At 42.4% G+C, this 21171-nt stretch overlaps 1 protein-coding gene across 1 annotated transcript; it reads right to left on the bottom strand.

Moving 5' to 3' along the window:
- Positions 1–232: 232 nt before the first annotated feature.
- On the bottom strand, positions 233–17758 carry NCBP3 (nuclear cap binding subunit 3). The gene is made up of 13 exons (XM_048324759.1): positions 17591–17758; positions 15947–16012; positions 15099–15204; positions 14108–14233; positions 12005–12133; positions 9701–9774; positions 8680–8788; positions 7840–7939; positions 7436–7542; positions 6132–6417; positions 5198–5355; positions 3910–4074; positions 233–3408 (listed from the first exon to the last, which is right to left on the bottom strand). The coding sequence occupies exons 1-13, from the start codon at positions 17741–17743 to the stop codon at positions 3173–3175; spliced, it is 1815 nt and encodes a 604-aa protein (XP_048180716.1). The 5' UTR covers positions 17744–17758; the 3' UTR covers positions 233–3172.
- Positions 17759–21171: the final 3413 nt, after the last annotated feature.

Here is a 21171-nt window from a genome sequence, read left to right as displayed (position 1 = left end):
TTTCCTCCCGCGTGGGCCAGGACGGAGCGCGGCCGGCGGAGCCTCGGGGGTCCCTCAAACCCCGGCCCCAAAAGCCCGACCTGAAACCCCGGGTTTAGGCACCACCTCAGGGCAGGGACAGGCGACAGCCCGGGGCAGGGACCCTCGTGTCGCACCCGGCCGGGTACAGCCCTAGGGAGCACCGGCCCTGCCCTGGGTTCTGCGTTTTCCAGGAAAACTGGAGAGGTCGGAGTGATTTCAGGCCACTTTTATTTAGAACAGAACAGCTGTTTTTAAATAAAAGTTCCATTCTTTTCACATTGTGTCATCTTGAACTGAAAATAGGGGTGTTTTGGTTTCCTTTTCTCTGTTAAATGCACCAGCCGTTGTTTTCAAAAGAAACACAAAGCCACCTCTGCTTTAAAATCGCCCCCTCAACACCACGTGTTTAGTCAGCCTGAAGAACTATTTATCAAAAATACACCTTTTCCAAACAGCAAAAACTTCCTACAAGAAGGACTAGTGTGGTCCTTCAACAAGTCACCTAAAATTCAGTTTTTCCTCCGAGGCACACATCCTCCAGCAAGAGCCAAAGCCAACATTCTCCTTGCAATTTTTAACATAAACACATTTCAGTGAAATACACGGGTCCTGTGTCTCCCTATCAAACATTAATTTCTGCATCAAATTCTTGTAGGTGATGGTATCTGGGAGGTCAGTAAAAAAATCAAGAACACACAAGCTAAGGACTAAACAGCTGAGCACAAAGAGATGGGGACTTGGAACAAAATTCTCTTTGCAATGTCTCCATCAAATAGATGGGAGTTAAAATGCTGAGGAAAAAGCATTCACTTAAAATTCAGTGCTCATTTTTAACTACCAAATCCCAGCAGTTCTTGCTCAGGTAACTACAGAAGCCCAAAGCTGGAAAGAATTCCTGATACCAGCACTCTTCAAGGCTTCTCTGTGCATCATAAAAAAGCAAAACCAGACAAACACTCAATTACAAAACCCTCTCCCCGAAGGTCCCTTCAACAATAAACCTCTATTTTTCTTGCAGCTAAGCTACTGTGGGCTCACTATCACACATAATCCCCCCCAAATCCACAAAAACCACAGCCCTGACCAGTGTGGGGGCATTTTTAAGGCGTATTCATGACAACCTGGAAGGCAGAACCAGAGTTACGGGTGCCTTTTCCTGAAACACAGGATTGATTTCACACATCCATCAGCTCAGATCTTTTAGATCAGTTGAAGAGATCCTCTATTCCCATTAGTTTATCCTTCACCAGGCTTAAATTAGGAATATTGACTGGAAACACCATGCAAGGGTCCCCAATAATCCAGGAGCTTTTGTGGATGAGGTGATTGATTCCCATCTACCAAATCCTTTCAGGAAAAGGAAAGGTCACAATGGATTCAAAGCAGTAACATAACACAAAGGTTTACTGGCAAAAAGACACTGGTTAAATAAATTTTATCAGGATCTGGAGAGATGGGTGTGGTATGGGTGTGATTCTCTGGGAAAGCTTGGGGAGGGGATATTAATGAAAGCACACGTTTAAAATGAGTTATTACAGTGATCAGACATTGCAGTCGTTTCTCTCAACAGTACTTTTATGAGACATTTATATATTCAATAATTAAATAGAAAATCAAGGATGAATGTCACAAAACAAGGAAATAGTAAGGCTTGAAGCCTGGTCAGCCCCCAGATTGCCCCTCCAGTCACTGTGCCTGTCATTTGACCTTTCATTTTACATGCTGCTATTCTCACACATCATAAAGCAGTAAGAAAAGTTAAGTGCAGATTCCTTGCTGAAACCTCAAACCTATTTCAACTTAGTACAAAAAGGGGGGGGGGGGGGGGGGGGGGGGGGCAAAAAAAAAAGGAAACATTTGCTTGTTAAAAAGCAGAAATGGAAAGAGAGGTTCATAAACATTTTGGACTGACAGAACCAAGGAACAGGGACAATGCAAACAAATTTCAGACTGTTAAAATGGTTTTGCTACCTGTTGTTTACCTGAATGTAATGTGCTGCATTATTCCTCACTCAGAATTACTGGCAACCAAAAGAAATGCCACAGGCAACATGAAAAAAAAATAGCAGTTGCACACTGATCAAACCCTTTTACTACCTAGGGAGGGGTGAAAATGTGCAGGTAAAAAAGCTGAATGTAACAAGTCACCCATGTCCACATCCACTACACAGGAAGAACATCCAAAATATTGACAGGAGACAGTGATCCTAAAGTTTTCCTTTTCTCTTTCACTTATATATAGATAGGTAACAACAGCACAGAGGAGAACACCACTAGAGCTTTCACCGTGGCCAACAGGAAGATTCTCACAAATATAAAAATGCTTTCCAGCTGTTGGATTGCTTCAGAACATAATCCAGGTGGAATGAAAGGAATATAATCTCTCCTCATGGAACAACAGCAAAAAAAACCCGCAAACCCTCAGGGATTTACAGAGTTCTCAAACATCCAACTTGGCAGTCTTGAACATCTCAATCCCTGCTACAGCAGAATGTGGCATCACCAAAATAAATGAGTGGATTCCTTGGATTCTGGTGGTGCCACTGGGGTAACTATATGGAATTGAACTGTATTAAAATGTGTAACTTGGATTTACATTCAGTGTGTTGGAGGAAGGGAATGTGGTAATCAATCCCTTCATGCTTTATCCTTGCTGGCTGCCCACCCAGGAAGCTTTATTGTTATTACTTCAAGAGGAAAGGAAAAGTGCTGGTAAGAGCCAGAAGGGCAAGGCAATGATCTGGATCATGAAATGCCCTGTTCTTTGGATGAAGTGTGTAAAACATTTTGTTAAAAGCCTCCATGATGAAAATACTAAGAACAGAAAAGGTCTCCTTAAAAATACAGAGCATTTCTGCCTCATCTTTTAAGTTCAAAGCTCGGGGGTGAAAATGTTTTGCTACAATTCACTACAGGTTTGCTGTCATAAACATAGATGACAATGCCCTGCACAGCACAGGGCCAGCCACAGACTCCAGACAAATGTCATTGCTTTATGTTTCAAGTGGTTAATGCCTCTCTTTTTGTAGAAAAGGAACAGAGACACTTCTGGAACTTTCACTGCAGAGTCTTTGCCAGTGTCCAGCTTTTGGGCAAAGGGAATCCTGCCACGCTGCAGAGTCACCCCTTGAGCATCAGGCTGTGAAACCAGTCATGATTCAGAGTCTGAGCCAGAGCTGCTTTCCCGGCTGATCTCGATTTGTAGGGAGGGTAAATGATCCAAGCGACTCTTTTTTTGCCTGGACTGTTCTTTTTCCTTAATGAGAGCCCCCCAAACCCTCTGCAGCTCTGAGTCATCTTCCTCTGGAGATGCCACAGAGTTTTCAGGTTTCTCTGGAGTCTTTTCCTGTGTCTTTGGAGCAGATCCCAATCTGGTCCATAAATTACCTAAGCAAATGAAAAACAAACATCTGTTTTTAATAAACCAGACAGGACTGAGAGGAAGAAGTCAAGGAACCAGTTCTTAAATTCACTGCATCTCTTCAAACCCTTCATATTCCTCCCACCTTAATATTTGGCATGGAACTGATGATGCTTTGAAGAGCAGTTGAAATTAAGCTACAGGAGGCTCAGGGAAATGTGGTTCACTGTTCCCCCTTTCCAGAGGATGCTTAATTCACACCTGAAGTGCCCCAGCATTCCTGACAGTTGTTTTGGTGCCCACAGTTTTGAAGCAGTCCTTGATTTTCAACACACCTCCATAAAAATACTGCTCACAAAACCCCCCAGCTTCTCCCTACATGTATTTAGATTTCAAAGCTCTGAACAAACATTTGCTGATTTATCCTGAATTTCATTCAGCTTCACTCCCCTCATGGCTTTCTGCTGGAATTTCTCTTAGGCTCCAAAGCCAAAGGAATTGCAGAACATTTTCTGCACAGAACTAACCTGATTTCTTCTCTCTGGTGTCAGAGTAGAGGCCTTTTACATCTTGCTTGGGGATTCCCAGCCTGCTGTGCACATCTGAGATTGGTTCGCGACGAGGAGCACAGGTACTGCTTGGAGGTTTGATTTCTGGAGAGTGTGGCCTTTTTCCCAGTCTTTGCCTCACATCTGAGGATATTTTCAATGATTAAAATGACAAAAAAAATAATGTTGCATTTAGTCTACCTCTGCCAGCTCAGTTTATGCTCATTCACTATTAAAATTAGAGAGATTCTCTCTTTTTATCTTTTCAGTCTTTTCATTTAAGACTTTCATACTCAGATTTCCTGGCAATTTCTGCAATACAATTTATCCAGATTTCATTTCATTTTTGGCAATAAATCTGACATTTAACTTTTTCAAGTTGTGTTCTTTCCAAAAGATAAAAACCTAAGTTATCCCATGGCTTGCTGCATTTCTGGTGTAGCAGCTCAGTGCGTAAATATCCAGCAGGAGGTAAAATTCCATGAAAATTGGTCTGCCTTAAACAATGCCTTTCAGATAACAGATACCTTGATTTAGAATTCTAACACTGCTTGGTATTTGGCAGAATAAAATAGAAAGAATCTTAAACATACTGATACTTAACCCTTGATGTGAATTTTGTATTCTGAAGTTTGCCTGGCTTAGCTGGATGTTCCCAATCTTACAGGGGGGGTCCAGAAAAAATGTGAAGGCAAAGGGAATTTTAGGACCATGTGTCAACTTGTCAGAGGTCCAAAATGTAAAATATACAAACATAATTGATATTTCATTGATACAAAAAGGTATTTTTCACTTATCAGTCAGGTAATATTACCTATGTCAGAAGCAGCTGAAATTATACACATTTAAGTCAAAGAAAAAAGTAACTTCAGCTCAGAAATAAACCCTGCCAATTGCAAGAACATCTATATTCATTTAATACATTCTTTTATGGAAGTGTAGTCAGTGTTTCACATTTGATTTTGTGCATGACCTTCCCTGTGTGCTGTTTTGGAGTTGTAGAGAATCTCTGCCTCAAGGAGGGAGCAAATCAAAAAGGACAAAGTGGGGGGGGAAATAGGCACAGGCAAAGAAAATGGATAGAAATAAACATCACTAAAAAAGCTTTTGCTAAAATGTGCTTGATTTTTTTCCCCAAAGCAATTCCCAACTCAATCTCTTCCTGTGGAAAAGCTGTGTGAATGCAGAGTTTATCTGCAGTGGAGCACAGATGTGAAAGAAATGTATTTTAGTGACAATTCTGCCCAACAATGAGTGATGAAATTACCTGATTTGACAGTGCTGTTTGGCTGCCGTGGCCCAGTGCTATTCTGACGTTTCTCTTCCAACAAAAGCCTCACATCTGCAACTTTCTCCAAGGATCCTTTGCTGCCAATCCTGTTTTTGATGTTGCTGGTGGCTATGCTATCTGCTCGCATGGAATTCCTAAAAGAAATCATAGATTTGATGTCTCCTAAATAAAATTAAATCTAGTATAGCTCTTAAGCCTTCTTGTCTAGAAAATTACATGCCAGAAAATAATAATAGCAGGATTTCTCTCCTGAGAAACAGAGGTAAAAATATTGCTTAGAAGCTGTTCAAGCCAGAATCTTAAATTTAATGATAATCCCATTAATACTTCAGTATCCATTTCAAGGCAAGTTTGCCTCCCTTAAGGCTGTGCCCTCTGGGTCAAAACTCAAAGCAGGTAAGTAGCCTCAAAACTGGTGACATTATAATGAGTATAATCACCCTACTGAAGGCACACATGGTAAAGTTATTGTATTAATCTCCAATATATATAATTTTGGTTAGTAAGCCCATAATGAACATAAATTCCTTTTTGTCATCAACACTTAAGGGTTATTTTCCTTTCTGAGAAAAAGAGCAAAGGGCAAAGAGGAAACAGGAGAAGCTATTTCTCCCTGACCTAGCTATGAAATGCAAGAAGTTAATTGTGGTTGTTTGCATAAATTTCTGTTGATTCTACTTCGAGTTTCATTATTATTAATAAGCAAGGAGAGATCTGCATAAAGGCTGTTTTTAAAAAATGTTAATTCTATTAAAAGCCTGGTTTCTGTATTTATTGTTAGACTATCTACTACAAAATTATATTAAGAAGTGAAAAACAGTTTCAAGTTTGTCTTCAAGCTTTGACAGCTCTGTCACTAAAACCAGGAATGCCTTTTCACCGCTACTTTTAAAGACTAAGAAACTTTTACCTAATATTTTTCAGCTGTGACTCCACCTCATCTGCATACATGGTCATCTTCATGCTTTTTTTGGGCGAGGGGGTGGATATCATTTTCAGTTCCAGGTCATAGTCCATCTCATCAGAGTCAGAGGTGCTGGCACTGGATCTCCTTGCGGCACTGCGCTCCCGGGACTGCTTGAAAGCCTGCAGCTCATCCCGGTACTCCACCACCACTCGGTCATCTTCATCCATATCCTGATCTTCCTCCTCCTCCTCTTCCTCCTCAATGGGCTCTTCAGGAACATTTACCAAGCCTGCAGCAAAACAAACTCATTCTGATCAACTGAATTCTAGCTTGAAAACCAAGACAAATACCCCCCCACCTCGCTGTAATTAATGATCTCAGTCTATAGTTCTTTAAGTACTTCTCTCTTCTTAGAGAGAATATTTTGCCAAATATTTTAAGTGGAATCAATAAGTGTAATAAACCTGGCACAGGACAAAGCATCCCTGGTGTTCACTACCTCAGAGGCCTGGCCAAGCACAAAGCTGGACAGTCACTGAAGTACAACTGCCTCTTGTAGAAGGTGCAGTTCTTCCTTCCTGAGCTAAGCACAATTCCTAGGATGGATCTTACAGGGCTTAATGTGCCAGCTGCTGGCTCTGCAAAAATCCTTTCAAGTGCTGCAAGCAGCAATGCCAAAAAGGACACAGGTGTCATTATTATGAATTCATCACAGACACTGATTTAAATAGAAACAACTTCAATTTAGTCATCACCAGCACTCAGACATCTCTGCAGACAGCACTACATGACCAACATGGAAAATTTTCCATGAGATTTGAAACATCCAGGCTGTGTTTTTAACAGGCCAATCACACTTTACTTATGTCAGATTTTTACAGCCATTATTTTTCTACTTTAGGCAGTAGATGAAGATATTCGAGCCTAATTAATAGAATTTTCTAATCTCTGTTGTTCTACATCTAGGGATCGCTTTCCATAGACTGCAAGAATTGACTTAGCAAGTATGACAAATTGCCAAGAAGTCTGAAGAAGTCATTCAGCCCTTCTTTTGGCCTTCGATGCTACAGTCCCCATGCCCTAAATTTGTACAAGAAAAATGTCACATAAAATGCAGCAGCTATTTTGGGAAGCAAGGAGCAGCATGGAGTTTCTGCCTCAGGAACTTCCTGTAAACTTTCAGATTTATTGATTTTTTTAAGAAAACTTCCACACATCCCAGGGGATTGGTGAAGCACTGCTGAAACTCCTGCCCAGCCCTCCATGTCCCAGTGTCCCCACAGGGCTGTCCCAGTGCCACCAGTTACCTGAATGCCGATGTTTATAGGGAGGAGTCAGGCCAACATCGTCCCCAATCAGTGTCCTCTTCTTGATCACATCCCGATGGATTCGACGGGAATGGTACCTTCTTTTCCTGGAAGACCAGAGAGGGGATGACATTCCTGTCATGGGAATTCTGGTTCATTTATTAAACCCTAAATCCTGGATTAAGGAAATGCAATTATCACCTGCTTTAACAGCAGACAAACATTTATGTCAGAGATCTGGTCTGAATGTTTTGAAACTTTATTTTACACTCACACTGCAAAAACATTATTTACACTGAAGCATCTACACAAACCAAATAGAAAGAAAATCCACAAATTAGAACAGTTTCAGATTAGCTTGTCCAATTACCTGCAGCGTTCCAATTCCTCTGTCCAACACTCACCAAGAATTGCTAAGAATTCCTTTCATGCCTCCATAATTTGGATTGCCATATTTCATGTAATACTGGCTTCTCCTTGCAGCTCCCAGCTCCTTTTTGTCATCTGCAAAAAACAGAAATTATAGGAATTTTTCCCTCTCAGAATATAACTTACATCACAGCATAAAAATAAATAACCAAAGACACAGAGAGTGAGACTGAGTATGCCTTAAAATAAGCATCAATTCACCCTCCTCCACAAAGGATTCAATTTTGCTGACACCTCTGGAATTTCTCCTACCACCACAGTTTTATTTGTGTCTAGAAACTGAATTCCAGGAGACTGGGTTTCTACAGATAAGCTTAACAGAGCATTACATCCCCCTGTCACTGCTGGAGGCTCCACTCACCTTCCTCATCACCTTTCTTCTCTTTATGAATGTGCCATTTCCTGCATGGCCCACAAATTATATGGATTTTCATTTTACTCATAAATAAAACGAGTATTTAGCAACAATTTCCACTAATCCCTCGTCGGCATCTCAAGTTACATCCATATTTATAAAATGTGGAATTTACTTCTGGAAAAAGGCATCATAAAACCTATTCCATGGAATAGGTAGGAATAGGGAGGAATGCCCTGAGCCCAAGATACAATTCTCAGGTACAGTAATTGTCATACAACTCCAAGTGGATTTAACTGACACACAAAATGTGGATTTACGGCAAAATCTTAACACCTAACAATTAGCAAAAAAAATAACTCTTTTAAATAAGAAGTAGGTACTTTGAGTCGTTAATTAATCAACAGATAAAACTACAACAAGCAATTAATTCAGTGTGCTTGTTAAGGTGGTCATTTACCTTTGGTAGCAAACCTCATGAATAGCTTGTTTCCTTTAGCCAGTTTATTGGCAGGGCGAAGGTCATTACGCAGGAGAGAATCCTCTTCTACTTGGGAGAGGGCATCCAACTTTGGGGGCAAAAAAGGTATTTTGGACTCAAAAATAAAATGACTGTTGAACAAAAATGGATTGCTTACAGAGAAGCAATCAAGTGGTTATTAAGAAAGTCACTTTTCAAATGACGTTCAAATGAGCTCTGGTTTTTTTTCTTGACAAGCCAAAGTTAATTTTTAATGTAAATTGTCCTGAAAATTTAAACTATTTCCTTCTCTTGCTCTGTAACATTAACTCAGATTATTAAATCCAGTAGTTGTCAAATGACTCTATATTACTGACTGAAATGCAGAAAATAAATAGCACAACTTGGACACAGAAAAAAATTATTTTTTTTCCGTTTCATATCTAAATGATTTTATTAACAGGTTCTCATGCCCTCACTCTAAATGATTTTATTAACAGGTTCTCATGCCCTCACACAATGATTAAAAACCTTTCTTTTTCATTTATAGCTGCTTTATAGAAACTAAAATTCAGACTCTCATGATGTAGGAGTGTTAACTGAGCCATTCCTAAAGGAAATCCTAATCACACCTATTATACACTCAGCCAGTGAAGATTAAATTGCTCCCAGGACATCAATGTGTGTGCTGATTCCCACAGATCCATGGGCAGCCTAAATCCCATTGGTCTCTAAGCACTTTCCCTGCTGAAAGGTCGTTGCTTTCGTTTTTTGTTCTTTCACTGCCTCCTCTCAGCAGAAAAAGAGAAGCCAGGCTCACTCTTAAAACTCCCCAAAATCTATTTTCACAAAGCACTTTACATTGGGATTATCACCACCAGCACACCCTCTCACTCCCCACCTAATTTATTTTGATAATTAAATCGTGAATTGCAAGTATCAACCTAAAATGCTGTGAAAACTTCACACCAGCCAGAGCAAAACTTCCATAGCAGAGTTTCCATTTTCCCTCTGTACTGACCTCCACATCACTGGGATTGTCATCCTCAACCTCGCCTTCTTCTGTCTCATCATCAGAGCTTTCCTCCTGTTTTTCTAAGGAAAATAATTGGGGAACAAAAAAAACCAAAAACAAGCTCCATTTTAGTGTGTCAGTCTCATTTGATTTATGATTACCTACATTGTCTGAGATCAGCCTGAAGGTGTTTTCCTTTCTCCTGTGCAGCCTAGGAATTAATCAAAGCAGTGAATGCCTATGGAAAAGTGGAGCACACAGAGCACAGTGAAATTCAGAGCCCTGTGCCTGCAGCAGCACGTGTGCATCATTAACTGAACTCTTTGAAAGCAAATGCAACTGCACTGCCTGTCAGAGATCAGCAAGGCCAAGACACTGAAGGCACATAAAAGCCTTCCCTTTTAAAGTGCCTACAAATATCCAATACTAACAGTGTAAAACAGGTTATTAATCAAAAGCTTAGAGAGAGCAGTAGAAAGGAAAAGAAACAACCTTAGTGACTTAATTTTACTGTGAAATAACTAATAAAGAAGTGAATGCTTCCAGAACTGCTAAAATTGTGAGCTGATTTTTCAGCTTCTGATTTGATTTTTCAGAGTTCTTTTTAGCTCAGTATAAGAAAATTCATGCTGATTTTTTTTCTGAAGTCCCCAGGAAATAAAATATTGTAAAAAAGTAATGACTGTGGACAGCTATAAAGTGTGATACACCAATTTCATTTGCAAAGATCTCAAAGTATTTCATAGGCCTGAGATTAAAAAACCCTCTTTTATATTTCAGAGTTCCTTATCTTAGATCTCATCCAACAATAAATTTAAAAACTTAAAATAAAGAGTGGCAGCTGTTCAAAAGATCCTGAAAATATTCCTAAGTGAAAACAATACAGCACAATTAACCAAACTGAAACCAAAGAGAGAATTTAAGTAAACAAATTACGCAGGTTCAAACCTGAATAATTAAGTTCTATCAGGGAGAGTATTCATGCATTTTTCTCCCTCACAAATTGGAAGCTTCTCATAGCAAAGACCAATCTTTTGCATCCCTAAATGTCTAAATAGCCCTGAAATTCTGTCTAAAAAAAGGAATGTAACCAAGCCAGATGACTCCAGGGTATCTGTATGCATCTCACACCTTAAGATGTAATTGAACAGTCTGTACTTTCTCTACTATCCCACTTTTCCAGACGAACAGGAGTAATTCAGATGACAGTTCTTATTTTCAGATGTGGTGTAATGATAATATAAGATGCAATTCATAGCAAGCAGGATTAAATGCATATATTTATGCTCCATTTAAGCAATGTCCCTAATCTACAAAAACTTCATAACAAGTCTTACTTGAAGCTTTATCAACATTTGGCAAAAACTAAAGTCATGTGGATGGTTGAGGAGTCACTGCTTTGTGGAAAAAAGCAACTTGAAAAGGGGGTGAATTAGAAGACTCCGTAAGTTTAACAAACCCTTAAACACCAAATTTCCCAGAAAGGCTTTTGGAAGCACTGCAGATATCTAACAGAGAGATTAACAAGAATGCTCCTTGCATTTAGGTCATAAATAGCATTTTTAGGGAAAATCTATGGAAAAGCGAATAAATGTAACATCTTTTTGTGTATCATGTGATAGAGCACCTGCAACCACAGCACTCACAGCAGCCTAAGAGCAAAACAGTCCTCAGGTAGCAAACTGCAGTTTTAAACTTCCACACAAAAAAGGAAAATAAATTTACAATCAAGGCAGTCAGGTACCAGACTTATCACGACACTGAGACGTACTTTTGCTGCTCTGCTCTTTTATACCCAACCTTTTAATAACTTCTTTCTTAAAAGGATAACAGCCAAATTTAGAGCTGATACACACCCTGGTGAAGTGATGCACTGTCACGCTGGTGTGAGGGATGTACTTGAAGGATGGTGGTGCATCAGAAAGGGAATTAGCTGTGGCATTTCAAAAATAGGCCGTTTTCTCACACCTGCTTTTTGCCCACTTTGCCTGCCTTTGTAGGCACATCACACGGAGCTATTTCTGTGCACCGTGTCCCACTATAAATACCAGCTCTCAGTATCACCCTCATCTAACACGTTTAGTATCGACTGAATTACTGCTTTTGGTCTAGCTCCAACCCACCTTTTAAGAAGCAGCTTCTTCAAAAGGTTTCCAAGATGAAAGCCTTTTTTAAAGTGGCAGAATACATTTACCTGAAACTATATGATAGAAGCTCCTTCAGTAATTTAGGTTATGCAATACCCCAGCACAAGTTTAAAGTTTCATTGATTTAATGAGATGATGTCTGTATTTGTGTATCTCAATCTACCTTTCTTGGTTTTTTCAGCTGTCTTCTCTTCATTGTTTTCTCTGCTCTTTGCTTTCTCCTGATCAGGCAGGGAGCTCATATTTATTAGAGCCCGTGTTGCTGTCACTTCATCAAGCCAGACCACATTACCTGTGACAGACAGAAACACACACAAAACCCAAATGTAGTTTGTGTCATTGAGCAGTCACATCTCCCCTGCCTTGCTGGAGGGAAATGAGTGGCAAAAATTCAGGAATGACAGAAAAGCCATTAGATCTCTTGCAGGGAAAGTTATATTCTTCAACACACCTGATAAGCTGGAGGACACGCCATTTGCAGCTTGTTAAAAAACACAAGAGCTGATCAAAACCCCAAAAATCACTAAAATGCACAACCATAGATTTTAGAGGCTTCCTAAGCACAGCAAAGCAGGGCATTGGATTGGGGTCAGTGTATCCATGTGTTCCCACACAAATGTGATTATGGGAGCAGCAGGGGGCAGGAATGAAGCCTGGATTTTTTTTCCCCTTTGGCAACTTAACAGAACCTTGGACTTCACTGCAGAATTCTGTTCATCTTTTCCAAAAAGTGGGAAAATACGGGGAAATAGGAGACTGCTCAAGCCCTTTGCACAGATTATAGAGTACACAGGTTAGCAATATCATTCAGGATGTGCCTCAAGTATCAGCAGATGGTACTAAAACATAACTTATTAGGCCAATTAAAAGCGTTTCACAGATGTTGAAAGAGCTAAAACTGCTTAGAAACAAGATTTGAACAAAAGCTTTCTGCACTTAGTGCAAATACAGCAGCAAATGTGTCTGTTCTGCTGGTAAGCAGAGTGGATTCAGATATCAAGAAAACTGTACAGTGACCCAAAGTAAGAGTTTCTCTCTTAAATTACTCAAACAGACAAGAATGACAAGGTGAAGAACACCCAGATATTAACTTCAATGACTGGTTAATAAATTTACTTTTTTCTTCCAGTCTACCATCTCAAAATTTTCAAAACCTTTATCATTTCATGTTCATCAGTTTGAAGCACAGAACACTAAATTCACCCTTGCACTAAGTCACCTTAAGATGTCGTTCAGTTGGGAACACTGAAGTTTTTGCCATGGTGCAAAGCTGTGCTGAAAAGAAAAAGCTTTTTCTTGCTATTTTCACCAAGTGTAGCTGACATGGTAACTCAGACACAGCATGAAAATTCACCATTAAAAAATATGTGTAATAACTATAACTGGGTATTATTACAACCCTGAAGCCTTAATTTTCACATTAATTTACTCGTGTAGCATATAAGAAAAAACAAACAGACAATCTTAGAAATGAAGCCTCAGATACAGAGTTAAGCTGTGCATTTCCAAGCTCATGCATCAGCACAGGTCCATCCAGCAGCTCTGTATTGCAATTACCCACCCAGGGCTCATTGGGTTTCAAATTTTCTATCAGCTTGTGCCAGTACTTCAAGCTGTCACACACAGTGACTTCAAGGTTACCAGTATTTTGTAGAACACCATCTATCTTGTCTTGCATAATTTCTTCAGGGTCACTCCAGAGAATGAAGCTACTGATTCTCAGCTTTTAGCCATGCTTGTCACTAAGTTTCCAGCAATTTGGAAAACCTGCACTGGCTCCTATTTCTTTTTCTGTTATTTCAGGCACAAGGTTTGTAACCACGTGACAATCTCAGAGTATTCCAGTTCCATGATCCATCACCCAGCTGGAGCAAAAAGCTCTTCTACAGCCTTCAGTATCAGTGAGGAAACTCTCAATCACCTTTGATCTTGCTGGCAATCTCACTCCCCAAAACAGCCCTTGCCATGTGCACCTACATTCCTTTTCCAATCTATGGAAATCACATCCCGCTGCCACCTCCTTCCGCCCACCCATTTCTCCTGGAGTATGCACTACACAAATATGGCAACAGGTCTCCTCCTCCTCCACCACATAAAACCATCCCAACCTGCCCAACTGCAGGGCTCAATCACCTTCTCTCAGATAAACTATGTCAAGGTGGAAGCAGCACATAATTTTAGACTTTTTTCTTTTTCCACTTAGAGGTACAGCTATGACCAGTATTTTAAAAATAGAGTAAGAATTACAAACACTCTGTTTACTTACATGAGGTGTCATCCAGCCACTCAATATGAGCAGGAGGATACTCTTTGAAATAGGCAAAGATGTCCTGGGTACTCATCTCATCCACTCCACAAATGTAAATGGTGTCCAGTCTTACTTTAGGAATTGCTATAAAGAGGAGAAGACACAAAACTGGTACTTATTCCAAGCTTTCAGATTAGTAACATATGGGTTTATAACCTTTAAATAAACTAAAGAGGAGCTAATTGAAGTGAAGCATGACACAGACCATAACTTAATTTATTCTTCCACAATGCAAAACTTCAATAAATTGAGAATTAAGAGAGGATACAAGCACTGGTAGATACAGAGACTGCACAGCAAACAAACAGCTTGAAAAACACTCTTTTTCTCTTTGAACACTGCCAAAGTGCTATCATTAAGTACTAAAGAGCCAGAACAAAACAAGGTCCTGTACAAAGCACTTCCACTTCTATCACCTGATGGGGAGCTGTTACAAGCCACAGCTTAGCAGGTCCAAGCTGCCAGTTGGAAAAAAAAGCCTTGAGAACTAACTGGGTGCCAAAAGCACCAATCTGTTGTGCACACATCTCCTGGCTTCTGTTCCAGCTTGCCATCAGTGCAGCTTCACTGTGTGTACAGCACAGAGTCTGATCTCCCTGTGCACAGGACACAGAGTCCTCCACGTGTACCCACACAGTGCTCCAGGGCTTTTACAAAGCATTTAAGGATTCTTAAAGCAGCACTGATCCACAAGATGAATCTTGGGCATGTAGCACTAGTAAATAAGGCACACAGAAAGTGTTTTCTTTATCCTGGGGTTGGTAGAACAAGGAGTGAACTGGTAAGTGTCAAATAGGTTAAAAAGTAATGACGAACAAATGAAAAGGTGGAAAAACCCCAAAGTGATTCCTTTTGGCAGTAATCTGGAAAAACCTCTGGGAATGCAGAACATATTGCAAGATAAATCAAGTCAAGACACTGTGAGGAAGTAAACAAAGGGATCTTTTACCTTTCTTCATCATGTCCCGATCCAGGGCCACATTCCTCTGGGCGAGATTCACCTCGGCCCGAAAATGAAAGCGTTTGGCTCTTTGTTCCTTCTTCTCAATTGCTTCCTGCAAAATGCAAACCAATCCACTCAAAACAGGAATCAGGAGCACCCTCAACAAGCTGCACTGAGGATACTTAAAATCTACCAGACAGCAACAATTTATATTAATAATTTTATTAATTCTGAAGAGACCTGTAGGTTTCAGAATGTAGAAGTAGTTCACCAAAATATTTCTGTGCCACAGAACAGTTTTTGTGCAGGTCCAGGAATGGGAATCAGGATGCATGGAAAACAAGGTGTCTTGGACAACACAGACTCCATGATGGAATGGGAACACTATCTATTCCTTACTAACAATTAAAAAAAAAAAAACTCTTTTAAAAGAAGTATTTCTACCACAGGCAAAATTCATTTTTTAATATTATAGAGATTTTTCCCTATGTGTTAATTTTAAATATATACAAAAGTGTGAATTTGTTTCTCTGAGCAGGAATTTAACACTGGAGAGCTGGCTCTAGAGAACTTTTTTGGACTGGCAATTCAGGCTCCTCTTATACAGCTCATGAGCAACAGCCTGCCTGGAACTTGTGCAATTTTGGAAACTGACTGCGAAGCTCCTTGTTCTCCAGATTTTATTAGGAAGCGTTATAGGTTTTTGGATCTTTGGAACACACACTGTGATTCATGCCAGCTGCCTGAACAGCAGGCTAAGCCTTTGTGCATGTTGGGGAAAAAAGAAATGAAATGGTTCTACCTCTCAGTGGTAAAAATGACAAAATGTTGAAGAGCCATAGCACAAAAATTACCTTGGAGGTTACATCTATTCCAGTAATGAAACTTCCAGCTTTGTTCTCATATCTCCTACTGGTGTCCTGAAACAAAGCAAAATGGGGATGAAATCTCAATGAGCACTGAAAGCAACACACTTGTTACACTGAAAAAGACACCTGATCATTTCTATAAGAAACAGATCTCCTTTTCCTTGATTCCTACATCCCCAGACTGACAGGCACACAAGCAATAACTTTCTCTGATGTCAGTGAAAATAAAAGCACATGAACTGAACCAAACTCCCTTACTGTAGGGATTCTTTCCTTTGACAGAATTTAGTTTCCATGTCAGCTGCTGCCAAGCTTTTTACTCTCTCAGCAATACAGGGAAAGTCATCACGTATTTTACCCAAGTAAGACTTCCACAATTCTGGGTTTGGGTATGATTTCCTTGTAAAACATGAGCAGATTTAACAGTGATTACCTGACTGCTGGAATGTCAGTTTGCAGCTTTTAATCTCAAAAAGTGAGAACACCAAGCCACATCCACAATGAAACAAGTAACTTTTTATTCCTTTCATTATTTCAACCCCAAATTCCAAATACCAAGGTGAAACACTACTGTTTTAATACTGATAGAGGGCAAAAATGGAGAATGATGGGGGGAAAAAATCACAAGTTTCCTGTCCATCAACCAGGACTGCTGAATTCAGAGAGGGACTAAACACCACAGCTCCTGGACCAATTCTGTGCCCTCTATTGTTTGCATCTGTAAAATGGCACCTCTTCATTCTGACACCCTCAGCTGGCAAAAGCTTGGAGCTGGAAAAACACCTCTTGCTTTCTTTAGGAGTAAACGTGTTCTTTACACTTGGGCTGCAATAATTACTTTGGCTAAAGGACCATTTCTAGAAGTAGGTTAGTCTCAGTTTAGAAAGACGGAGGAACACACACAATCCAACCGCTTTTCTTAGTAACAGCATCAAAGTTCCTCTAATGCTGCCAAATGTTCCGAGTTACTAGAAAAAGAAAAGCAAAATAAACATGATTTTTAAAGTTGAAAACCCCCACTGTCTGAGGTTGACTCACGGAGCACAAGGAAGTACAGCACGGTGCTGTCTCTCAGGCCACATGTTGGGTAGAAGCACAAGCACTTTGGGAGACCAGCTAATTAAAGATTAGCTTCCAAAGCAATTTTCACCCAAGTTTTGAGAGCAAAAGATTACTTAGGATTTTAGGACTCTGACCCATTTTTAGTTGTTAAATCTAATCCTACTAAAACTTGTACAGAAACAATCAGCGAGAGTGAAAAAGGGCAGAAAAACATCGGGAAGAAAACCCTCAAACCCTGCTCATGAGAGCCCACACTCCCAGTTCTGCTATCCCGCTGTCAGCCCCTGTTCCCTGCTCCCACAGGTATTCCCTGTACACTCTCCTACCCACAACCTCCTCTACACCCCAACACCGCACCCCAAATCCTGTTCTCCACCGCCTCCTTTATTCATTTCCTTCGCAAGCACATCCTGCCCGCTTCCTTAGGACTCGCCCCCGAGTCCCCTCTTGTCCCCGCTCCCACATCCCCGCTTTTCCCAAGAACCCCCCCCAAAAGCCCTCACACAGCGCTCGGACACCTCCAACCGCCGGACCCAGCCCTCCTAGCCCACACCTCTCGGCCCTCACCGGGATGAGCTCCCGCAGCGAGCGCCTCACAGGGATGGTCTCCAGCTCGCCCTCTTCCACCTCCATGGGCTCGGGCTCGGGGCCGCGCGGCTCCGCCGTGGTCGCGGTCGCCTCCGCCTTCACCGAGATCCGCAGGCCCCGCACGGCCGCCATGGCTCCGCCAGGCCCGCCCAGCGCGGCCAGCGAGACGAGCGCGGCGCGGCACAGAGCGGTGGGGCGGCACCGAGCGCGGAGAGCGGCCAGGAGCGCCGGGCGGGCGGAGCGCAGTGGCCCCGAGCGCCGCCCGCAGCTGCGCCCAGCCCGGGGCAGCCCGAATCCAGCGCACCCCCGAGACCCAGCGAACCCGCTGAGCCCGGCACACCCTGAATCAAACGCACCCCGAGCCCAGTGCACCCCCTGAGCCCAACGCATCTCGAGCGCGGTGAACCCCGGGAGCCCAGCGCAACGCGAATCCAACGCACCCCGAATCTAATGCACCCCCAAGACCCAGCGCACCCTGAGCCCAGCATCCCCGAGACCCAGCGCACCCCAAATCGGACGTCCACCGAGCCCAGGACACCCCCAAGCCCAACACACCCGAGCCCGGTGCACCCCCGAACCTCCCCGAGCCTCAGCACACCCCTGCGCCCGCTGTTCACCGAGCCCAGCGCACCCCCGAGCCCGGCACATCCCGGGCCGGACGGAGCCGATTGAGGGCCCAGGGGCTCAGGGTGGAGAACGGCCACAGGGACGGGGCCGAGCGCGGCTACAGCGGGCGGGAGGGCGGCCCCGCCGTGTCCCCGCGTACCCCCACCCGGGGAAAGGCACACGGTGAGCGGCAAACACAGAACCTAAGTCGCTAGAAAGAGGTTTTTTTAAAAAAACTATCTGAACTCTAATGTTCCATTTCCCCCTCCCCTCCTTACGAGCGGAATGTTACACCTTTGATAAAATCAAATTAACTCTCAGCTCGAAGTTCTCTGCAGTGTTGTGTGGCTTTTGCCCATTGTTCCGTGGCTCAGTTATTCTCTTTGTTGCCCTGTCCCAAGATGTTCAGGCTGTTCCAGGAGAGCAGCCCTGGCTCCTCTTGGCCTAAATAAACCACATGGTTTTACCCGTTCCCATGAGACAAGTTCTTCATTCCCCTAATTACACTAATCAGTTCCATTCCTGCACACAGAGCAGACCAGAGCCCTGTGGTAGCTGAGGAGTTGCTTCTGTTTTGGCATCATTATTTCACACCACAACTGCCAGGCTACACAGCCATATCCCATTGGCATTGGGTGTTATCATCACACCATTAAGAATTCCTACTATTTCTCCAGCTGCAGGACCCTTCCCTCCAGCTCAGGCTACTCCACACCTTATTTCTGCACATTTTACAAATAAACCCCCTCGAGTCCATCCCCTGTGGTACATCACTTTCCCTCTGAGTTGATGGTACTTCCCAGGAAAATTCAAATTTAGACTTTGTCACGAAGACATTTCTCAGCTGGCAGCGTAAAGGCTCCTCCTCTTACACAAAATCCAGCGGGATCAAATGATCATTCTACCCATCACTCACTCCAAGATTATTTATTGTCAAGTGTTCACACAGAGCTCATTACACAATAGCTCATGTCACCTTGCTTCACCGAAAGTGCTGCATTTGGTGCTGACATCCCACAGCAGCACCTGGCAGGAACTTCAGACACATGTGACACTTCCAAGCCAGGTGTGAAACAGTTCTGGCAGAAGCCACGCACGAGGTGAAGAAAAGGAATAAACAGGACACAGGCACCTCCTGCGAGCAGCAGAGTCTGAACTAATTGCAAGAGGAAACATTTCTGTGGCAGAAATGCTGTTTCTTCAGGTCACAGGGAAAAGAAAGCAAGAGACGGAACTTCTCCTCCTTTAGTTTTAATTTTCTAAGTAGGACACAGAGTATTGCCATGTGATCTAGACCAGCCTGACAAAGCCAAACCCTCCAAGGAACCGCTGGGACAGGGTTATGTGACACCAGGTCACCTTGCACTGCTGTCAGCAGAGAGCAGATGAACCTTTGGCTAACCCAGGTGTTTCCTTATTTTGTTTTAACATCCCTGAATGTCACCTTGGACAGAACATTGCTCTACTACAGCCCTCGATGCCTGGCACCTTTTCAAGACTCACTCATTGAACTCAGCAAGAAACTTTCTACTGATTAATAACTGTGGTTTTAGACTCGTTGCCAAAATTTTAGAGCTTCTTAAGAAAAAACAATCTCTGGCCAGCTGGTAGGGACAATAAAATCAGGAGAGGGAAACCAAACCTGGGTACCAGTGGGGCTTTTACTGCCAGGTGGGTGAATACAATGTTTTCACAGTATTTTACTACTTTCACAATCTTGTTATTAACAGTGAATTCTTCAGCATTACAAGCTGATTTAGTTTTGTTTTTCTGAGACTTTGTCCCAGAGCTTTGGTTTTCTTTCACATTCCTCTCTGCAACCCCTCTGCCTGTGAAAGATCACCTGAACTCTTAAAATGTTAATTGTTTCCAAACCTGTAAGAAGCAGGTTTGGGCAGAAGGACTCTGCCTTGTTGTAGTCTTTGTGCAGCAATGATGGGTCAAGGGTAATAAACTACTGAGGGGTTCAGTGTTTAAATAGGGGAGGAAAAAGAAATTTGGGAAAATCTACCAGTTATTATCAGAAACACTAAGTAAGGAAAGGCTTTTACAAGTAATGAAGGTGAGAAGGTCACTGTAGAAGAGAAGCTGTGGATAACCCATCTCTGGAAGTGATCAAGGCCAGGTTGGGTGGAGCTCTCAGCAACCTGGTCTAGTGGAAGGTGTCCCTGTCCATGGCTGGGGGTTGGAACTGGATGATCTACGAGGTCCGTTCCAACCCAAACCATTCCATGATCCTATGAAATCATTCCAGCATAAAAACACCCACAGGAGCGATTTAGGGCAGGAGCGTTATTCGTTTCCCGGTTTTGACCACCAGAGGGAGCTCGTGTAACAGAATTCTCAACGTGAGCGAAAACCAAAACCAAAACCTGATGGAAAACACCAATTCCTGCAGTTTTGGGTTCGGCTGAAAACGGGAGATGCCGTCTGGGAAGGGAGGGGAAAAAAGAACAGTCTGTGGGCTCTCAGTGAAATGGAGAATTTTTTGCAGTGGTCTGGCAGGAGTCAGAAAAATGGTGAATTTTGCCCTAATAAAGCCTTGGTTGATTTGTTTGTTTGTTTATTTGTGGTCTGTGAACACTGAACAGAACGGACACGTGTTCCTGTGGATATGGTTTAACTCTCCTGCCGTCCTGGGCTCTCAGCAAGGATCTGCAGCTTTTCAAACCTGTGAAAAACCCATGGCAGTGTGTGTGCTATTCCTGCAGCTGGCCAGCAAACCCCACACATCACCACGGAAACTGGGACTGGCTTCCAAATGGATTATGGCTCGCTCCTACCTCCAGTCCATCTGGAGAGAGAACGGGATCAGCAGAGGAAGGATGTTAATTTGTGAAGCCATTGGATGAGCTGAAATCAAGCACCTGGTGTTTTCTGATGGATTTGATGAACCACAGGCTCTCCACCTGTAAGACAGAACATTTTCTCACTGGGATATTGTGAAAGTTAAT

Source organism: Corvus hawaiiensis, chromosome 20 (genome assembly GCF_020740725.1).
Source record: "Corvus hawaiiensis isolate bCorHaw1 chromosome 20, bCorHaw1.pri.cur, whole genome shotgun sequence".
NCBI classification, from domain to species: Eukaryota; Metazoa; Chordata; class Aves; order Passeriformes; family Corvidae; genus Corvus; species Corvus hawaiiensis.
Note: the sequence above shows the minus strand (reverse complement) of the source record. Positions and strands in the feature narration are given on the sequence as shown.

Coding starts and splice junctions, on each gene's coding strand:
- NCBP3 (XM_048324759.1), bottom strand. CDS start 17,743: ATGGCGGCCGTGCGGGGCCTGCGGATCTCGGTGAAGGCGGAGGCGACC. Junction 9,775..12,004: donor AGCTGAAAAAACCAAGAAAG/GTAGATTGAGAT, acceptor TATTTTCCTTAG/AAAAACAGGAGGAAAGCTCT. Junction 5,356..6,131: donor TCACAGCTGAAAAATATTAG/GTAAAAGTTTCT, acceptor GATTTCTTTTAG/GAATTCCATGCGAGCAGATA.